The sequence below is a fragment of the Nelumbo nucifera genome, chromosome 1 (assembly GCF_055504915.1).
Source record: "Nelumbo nucifera cultivar China Antique chromosome 1, China Antique-T2T, whole genome shotgun sequence".
In the NCBI taxonomy this organism is placed as follows: domain Eukaryota; kingdom Viridiplantae; phylum Streptophyta; class Magnoliopsida; order Proteales; family Nelumbonaceae; genus Nelumbo; species Nelumbo nucifera.
The window spans coordinates 115761997-115770781 of record NC_142649.1 but is presented as its reverse complement, the minus strand read 5'-3'; the positions used below and the strand labels follow the sequence as shown (position 1 = coordinate 115770781).

Sequence of the window (8785 nt, the reverse complement as noted above, 5' to 3'; positions counted from 1 at the left end):
TGAAAATTGTTATTTATGGTGACATGGACACCTCTATTAAGAGCACTAACGGTGCACTAACAAAAGGTGAGTTTTGGAAAATAAAAACTTTCTGACATGGTGAGTTTTTAGACATTTTGAAAAGTTGTGGTGAGTTTAAGAGAAATATTGAAAACTCATGGTAAGTTTTAGATAACTTCCCTACAAGAAAAAAACCTAAACTGGGTAGGCCCCATAAAAATGCTAAAACGCTAAATCTCATGAAATCTCGCTACAAGTCCAACTTACAAGTTGTAAGCTATGACAATTAATCGGCTATTGTGATCTATGATGCCAACCTAACTCAAGTGTGGTTGCCTTAGCACTACGACACCATACTGCGAGGGCTAAACCCCAGGCTAGAGGTGTTCATTATATGTTCTAACAAGAATAATCTAATTTCTCTTTCATTAATTAGTCAATTACTCCAAAGCAAATTTAAATTTAAATTTGAATTTTAGCACCTAATTCAAATTCTCTCATTAATTCCTTTAATTAATGATCCCCTCTCATTAATTTCGTACTTGATTTTAACAACCACAAGTTCGCTAATGAGCCACACATATTTGTTTGCTATGATCATATGTATTTTTAATTTTAAGTAAATTTGCACTTTTCTTAATTTGTGACAAGTGTTTATTAATAAATACTAGAATTAATTATTAAAATTTATATACTAATAGGGTGCAACTATGATATGAAAAAGATATGATATCTGAAAAACAACTAACCAATAAAGTGAAATCATAAACATGGTAGCAAATAACGTGTTATTTATCAAAATTCATGGGTGGGTTTTGATTGGTCATCATATCTTTCACGCATCATAGATTTACCCATACTAATAAATATTAAGATTAACTATATTGGTTTTTTGAAAATTGGCATTCACATTTTAGTTTTTTTGTTTTTTTTTTTTTACATTTTAGTTATTCCATCATTTTCAACGGTTACTAATTGTGTCCCAATATGTCATACTTTATATAAACCATTAAATTATGGTTTTTTTTACATTTAAATGACTTATTTACAACCATATAAAATTTATAAATATTGTTAGCAATATATATTTTAGGATTTATTTGAATTTTCTACTATATTTATGTATATCTTAATTTTTTGTCCGTATCCATATATATCCAAAATGTATTTCAATACGTCTCTTAAAATTATTTTTCGGTACATTTTGTGTTTCCAAAACTTTAAACCTTGTTTAAAACCCATATAAAAGATTAATTTTCAACTTACTGTTAGCCCAAATAGTTGAACCCAATTTGAATCGTCACCCGTATCTCAATTCTGGGTCCAATTCTCCTAAAACCCAGAATTTCTTCAAAATGCATTGACTTAATCAAAAATCGTTTAACACAAGTGGTTGAACCACTGATCAACTTATTCTATTAGTATAGTCAAGTGCTTTGACAATTCTATATTGAATGATTTATTCATTTTTCTAGTAGGAGATTTTTATTATTACAATCAGTTGAGTGTGTTATGTTCCACTTCTATATATTCCTTTTTTTTTCTCTTTGTTCTTTCCTTTTTTTTAAGAATCTAGATATGCCACGAGCCCCCACCCACAAAGTACAGATAAACATAAGTTATGTGGGCCACTAGGGGATTTCCTGATGACCTATGGGATAGAGGAGGTGTTTATTACAAAAAATACTTAGGTTTTAGTATCGTGCTTTTTAAGGCCCACAAATAGGAATGGTAATGGGTGGGTTCAGGGCAGGGATTAAATTCCCTGTTCTTGCCCCCAATTCTGAAATTAACCCTCATCCCCGTTTTGGGGATAAAATTTGTCCTTCATCTCCAATCCTTGATAGGAATGAGTTCCTCACGGGGATTCAAATTTTCGAAATTTTTAAATAATAGTATTTTTTGAAAAAAATAAATTTACTTAAATAAATAAATATTTTAAATTATAAATAATGTTTTAAATATATTTTGATATTTATATAAATAATATATGTTTAATATAAATAAAATTTATATATATAATCAGGTCGGGTTGGGCGGGAACCTCAATCCCCATCTCCTACCCCAACCCAGATAGGAGATTCGTATTAATCCCCGTCCCAACCCCGCCCTGGGGAAAATTGTCATCCCTACCCACAGACCCTCTCGATTGTACCACAAGCATTTCCTTTTAATTTTTCCTGTCTTTTTAAGGGAAGTGAGATGCTCATTCAACACACTATGAGTATGAACGTGTCTAACAGCAACAAATGCATTTGGAACAACAAACAAAATGAGATTTTTTAGAATTATGCAGATTTTACTGTAACTCGAATGCATTGTATTTTTAATATATGATTATCAACTTCAGATTAGTTTCAACTGAAAGCCCCACAAAGTGTAGCTTGGAAACTTTTATGGTCACTGTCTTTTATTTTTTATATGTTTATTCTTTTCGCAACGGTTGTTTCAAGTATTAACAAAAATATATGAACTTGTTTAATTAGGAAATTTAGCAAACGTAATTTTGCAACTTTAATTAGAGGACACCAACAAAGATTTTAGACAAGATATTTACAGGTACTTCGAACTGTTGCTATTTTTACATGTAAAATATAAATAATACTTCTATCACCATACCCATACCTATAAAGACCATAACAGACCATTAGTACCCGAAACCATCCAACACTGGTTTCGGGAAAAAACCGGAGAAAATTAACAGCAGAAGAAAGGGATGAGCTGAGAAACCCTTGGCTGTCCATGTTTCTCAGCCTGGGCTGTCACCAGGATTCTCTCTGCATCATACGTTAGTTGATTCCAGAATCCATCCAACACTGATACTGTCAATGAACTAACACGAAGTTGTGTGAAGTAAGCCTTCGACCAAATCAAACACTCGACCCTTGTGTTGAATTTCTGGGGGTACCCGTCCATGAATTAAAGAGCAAAATCTGTTGATTCTCTGGTTCAGCCATAAAAAAGACTATTATCATTATACGGACTTAACCAGCCAGATAAAACGCTTCTGAATTTTGTTCTGAATAAAATTGGTAAATGAGAATCCCCAATCTGAAGCCAAAAAAATCGGATTCCCCAATTGTCTGTGACGTGCAAGACCGCCCCACCCCCACCCAGTCACACGCGGTAAAAACTAACTAAAATCAATACTTCTTGGCTGCAACCCCATCACATTCTTGAGAAAGGTAAATACCGTAGAAACACTGAGAAGATCGGGGATAGAGATATTATCTTTTGATGGGCATACGACATAATCAGAATAATTTGTATCAATGTTCAGACCACTTGAGTATAGACATAATGGAACTTTGGCAGCCGATAACCTTCTTGTTCCCTAGACCAAATTATGCAAAATTGCTTCAATTAGCAATATTAGCAACAGAATCCCATTGAAAGAGGACAGAGTATCTTTCATAGTTTTGGTAGGTGGAAGGAAAGGAGTTGTTTTCTTGCCAATCAATTATAAGTATCCTAGTATATAATCCCACTTGCTAGTAATTTGTCATGGAAATCCATCTTTTCTATTGATGTTCTAAAGGAATGAAAAATGACACAAAAATAGAGAAAGAATTAAAGAAAGAAGAGACCGTCCTTTGATTCTTCTCCCCTCTTGTTGTTCTTTGTCCTGCACCAGCTTGTGGCTCTTATAGTTATACCGTATTGGCGTATTTGTACCCTTTTAGAAAACAGATTCGCCAACTGTCTCTGCCCCATCACGCTTTACTCCAGTTTATAAGGAGCACGCATGGCAATCTCTTGTTCAAGCCATCCTTCAGTTCCCCTCCCTCGACTGGAGCAGTTCTCTGTCCATCCATTTTGTGTTCTCTCATCTCTCTATTAGCATTTCGATTCACCAATTCCCGAACTTCAACGCACATACAACTCCTTGCCATCAACTGCCTTTTCTCTTTGCCATCCACAATACTCCATTAGCCTCTTTGTCCTTCACAGCAACTCTTAATTTCTTAGTAGAGTTAAATTTCACATTCATCCCTTACTAAACTAATGGCATCCAGCTCTCTGCGCGGCTCATCAAGCTCAACTTGGACACCCAAACAGAACAAATTATTCGAGAAGGCCCTGGCCTTATATGACAAGGACACCCCCGACCGATGGCAAAATGTGGCCAAGGCCGTAGGTGGAAAATCTGCAGAGGAAGTAAAGAGGCACTATGAGATCCTCATAGAGGATCTCAAGCATATTGAGTCTGGCAAAGTTCCTTTCCCCAATTACAAGTCTTCGGGGAGTAGCAGCCAGGGCATCGGTGACGAGGAGCAAAGGTAGTATACCAGTAACTCCATTACCTACTACTATACCCAATTAGATTGTTTTCGTAAGTTTGTTCCTGGTCCCATCTTCGTGCACCCAATGTTCCATTTTCTCTGCGTAGGCTCAAGAGCCATAACTGATCAATAAGACTTACCCTGGATCATATATACATACATATATATAGATAGATAGATAGATAGATAGATAGATAGATAGATAGATAGATAGATAGATACTAGGCTCTAATGTTTCAAGCATAATATACTAGTGACTAGTTCTAGGTTCAATAAGAATCGTTCTATGGAGCGGCCTCAGTATTTCATTCTGCTTTTTGAATTCCTTCCAGACTTGCTATATTACTCGTCGTCACTTGAGAACGGTGCTTTTTAAATCTAGATGGCACTTTGTCTGATAAATAGTTAACTGAAACTTTACTGTTTGAATTTCTAATTTTACTTTTCAAACAGAACAATTGAGAATGCGTAAATTCTCTATATGGATTCATGACTGTTTCTTCTTGTACAGGCTTTTGGAGTATCTAAAGCTCCAGTGAAGTCTAAAGACCATGTACTAAAGTAGATCATATCAGCAGATCTGTAAAAGAAAGTAGATGCAGAAGCGTGGAAAAGCTAAACTCTCTGCCGTGATTCTCCTTTAGTTTCTTTCTCCCTTTTCTTTTTCACTCCAGAAGTCGTTATAAATATATAATTGAAAGCTTGAAACAAGGATGAACCATCAGCTAGTGGTCTCTCCTTCTTCGTCTATGTACTGTAATAAACTAGCAACTTCTCTAATGCAAGTATGTATTCTGCATTTGTGTCTACATTAGCAAGCACTTGTCCACTTTCCTAATTAAATCAACAAAAGAAAAAAAAATGGAGATCTAGAAGGGGAACTACATCTTAAGAGAACATTAAACGATCAAATACTCATCATCTACTGGATCGGATTCCCTAAATCAAAGGTAGTAGCACCAATAATCATCACTATCCACTTGGCTATGGAGATCAATTATATCTGAGACGTAATAAAAGGAAACGAAAACCTAGCACATTTTCAAACTGAAGAAAGAAAAGAAAGAAAGAAATTAAAAAAAGAATTGATGACGATCGGAACAGAGGAACGATGACGGAGTATGGAATCCCTGCTAATAGATAAAGATCGCTTACCTGATTGGCACATTCTGGTCGGAATCAAGAGCTTCCATCTCGAATTCTTGGAAGCAATTGCTGAATAACGAAAAAGATTGGTGGATGACAAAAACTGAAAAAAAAAAAAGTAATAAAAATCGGTGCTGAGATGAGAACCAAGGAAACCGTTTCGGCGAAGCATGATAAATAGATGGTTTTCTAGACTACTTCAGAAAGGACAGGGAGGCGGGAAACTTCAAAACCACCAAGAGAGCATCATATTACTGGGTACTGGCCCAACCAGTAGTAAACTGGGACCGGAGCATTCGAAGCGCTCAAAAATCCGCTACGCCCGTTGGAGTTGCCACGGGCTAGAACCACGAATCACGGCCCTTAGATGTATTGTTTGTGGCCTCACCTTGAATCGGATGAAGTGAATTAAGATGGGCAACAGAAACGCATCAATGGCAGTGATTTCACAGTTTTTCCAGGGATACGCTGCATCACTGTGTACGGAATGGAAAACTTTGACCGTACAGAAAAATAAAATAAAAAAACAGGATGGGTCGTTCTCCGTGTGAATTTAAACGTGTAGGGTAAAAAAAGAAAGGGATTACAAATTCACAATCAATATTCTAACACAAACAATCAGAGACTTCACTCGAGCGGTGGGAGTAACCGATAACGTATCATATCATATGTAATAAATCGCCTAAACAGTTGAGGTTGTTTCTTCCAAACAGCTATTAGACCGGCTGGGTCAACCGTTGACCTTGAACCCATTACAAAAATGCACATTTGATCACTCACCAATCACCTCTACTTTCACTGTGGATGGGCATCTAGCTATGACACGTATGACGTACACCACATTGTGTTGGCCTGATTCTCCACTGACACCAATCCAATGATTAATACGCAATGTGCCACGTGCGACAAGGCCCTTAGGCTTTGGTTTAAAGGAAAATGTATGGAAACGTATAGAAAGTATACCAAACACAGCTTTTCTTTTTCCTATTTTTTCCTTTAAACCAAACACAGCTTTAATGTGTGATCTTCCCTTTTTTATATCCAAATTCCCGTCTGGCTTTGTGCGGAATTCGTAAATATTCTGATAATATTGTATTGATATTTGTATCTCCTCCGGCCCATTTGAACTTTGGTGCTAGATTCGGAGTGAGGTGGATGCAGCAAAACTAGCAAGGGCCTTAAATCAAGGCAATATGGAGGAGGGGAATTGCCAACTGCCAAGCCGATTGCCTCCTTGGGATTGGAGGCTATCATGTCATGGAGATAATACAAATACAGTGTTTTGGTCAAGTTACACTTTCCACTTGTTTCTTCTTTCCTCGATTCTCCCGGTATCAGGTAACAGTGTTGAGTGATTGATAAGTTTGGCATGCAACTTTGCGCGTGTGATTTTGGATCAAGACGAATTGATGCAAAAGGACATTTTCTTAAAACGGGATGTGGGTGGAAGAGGGCCAGCTCCCCCATTTGAACTTTAGTATATATCATAAGGTGGGACTCAATAATAAAGACAAAAAAAAGAAAGAAGAAAAAGATAAAACGAAAGGTTGGAAAGTGAAAAGACTTTTTGTCTCGCTAATACGTTTTTGGCTACTCAGCCAATTGGGAATAGTTCTCTCTCTCTTCTCTCAACACTAATAGCTTAGGCTACCTAATGAATTGAAAAGATTTCTTGTTTCTTATCTATCTGTTGATATTTTTTGTTATTGGAATTCAAGTTCATCATTTAGTTGTAACTAGATAGAAAAATATTGTATTTCATTATTATTATTGACAGTAAATGATTCGGATTTTGGTCTTGTAGTTTTTTACCTCCATATCAAGGGGTTTTCATATAAATCTTGATGCCTACTATTGTTGCTTGTTTTGTGTTTGATTATTTGTTTTCATTACTACATGCTTGTTATTTGTTGCTAAAATCTCTTTAATTTGCATAAAAAAAATATAGGAATCATTCCCAACAGTTTCAGCATCTCTTTTTTTAAGGTTCAGTTTGGAAAGAGTATAACTACAAATATGTGCAGTATAAAACCTTGTATTTTATAAGGGGAAAATCTATGATACCAACAAAAGAGTTTTGATAAATCAAAGCTCACCCATGAATTTTGATAAATACCATTTGATTCGTTAACATGTTTTTGGATATAATGTCTTTCCCATATCATAGTCGAACCCTTAATAAGATTAACTACTTGTATATATATACCTTGAGATTTGACGAAAGTACTTTTATATACCCTGTAATGCCTTCTAAGATGGCTCCACATGTTCTCCATCAATTAAATGTTTAGGCTGTATTTGGTTGCAATGCAAATAAATTTGTATTGATGCAAACCTATGGCAGTGCAAATGATTTAAATATAAATTTTGACCTATTTTTATTTCAAAGTTTAACTTATTATGTTTGATTGCAGTAAAAATGAAATAAATTAAGACATGAAGCAAAATAAAGCAAAACCCAAATTAAAATTAAACAAGAACTTGCATTTTTTTTCATTTGCACTCCTATACCTTTGTATTGGTGCAAATAAAATTGCACTACAACCAAACACAGTCTTAGGGCCATTTATAGTTGTCATTAAATTCTTTTGTAATCCCAAATTTATCCTTCCATTTTGAAAACATTGTTTATCCTCTTCAAACTTCCCAACTAAAACCCTATAAGACCGATGTTCTCTATTCTATTATATTTTCCAAGCACATTTGAGCATAGAAGGTAACGGTGTAAACTATGGATTAGATCAAAAGGATAGCAAGAAATCTAGAGAAAGTTAAAACGGAGAAACGGTGCGAACTACGAACTATGCCTCAACAGGAAGGTGTTGATTGATATAACAATGAATGCAAGTGGCATTTTGTAGAGAGTGAAAAATCTATGGCCTGGCCCCCGGACGGGCTTGAACAGGTACATGGGCCCACGGGCTTAACCTTGGGCCAAAAAGCCCGGCCCAACCTATAATTAAACCTAAAAACCCTAGTCGAATATCTCTCTTTTTTTCACCTCTTTCCATTATTTTTCCAGCCGAACCCTTCTTCTCCACGTCCATTTTCCCTTCTCTATATTCCTTTTTTAATGTAAATAAATTTTGAATTTATATTCTTTTTTAATATAAATAAATTCTAATTCATATTGATTATTGAATAGGGAAAAATTCTATTTTTTTATTAGGTCGGGCTTCGGGCTCGGGCTCAGGCTTTGTGCTTCAGGCTTTTTATCAGGGTCGGGATTGGGCCCAAGTTGTAGGCCCGTTGGTCAGGCCGGGCTCAGGCTCGGACCTAATATATTTCCATTAATGAAGAGTAAAAGCCTGGCCCGGCCCGGCCCATGAACATGTCTAATGGCTATGATGCGAAAT

The 8785-nt window shown here is 35.8% G+C and overlaps 1 protein-coding gene across 1 annotated transcript; it reads left to right on the top strand.

Moving 5' to 3' along the window:
- Nucleotides 1-3757: 3757 nt before the first annotated feature.
- Nucleotides 3758-5080, top strand: LOC104601848 (protein RADIALIS-like 3). The gene is made up of 2 exons (XM_010265337.3): nt 3758-4280; nt 4795-5080. Exons 1-2 carry the CDS (start codon nt 4006-4008, stop codon nt 4820-4822), a joined length of 303 nt encoding a protein of 100 aa, XP_010263639.1. The 5' UTR covers nt 3758-4005; the 3' UTR covers nt 4823-5080.
- Nucleotides 5081-8785: the final 3705 nt, after the last annotated feature.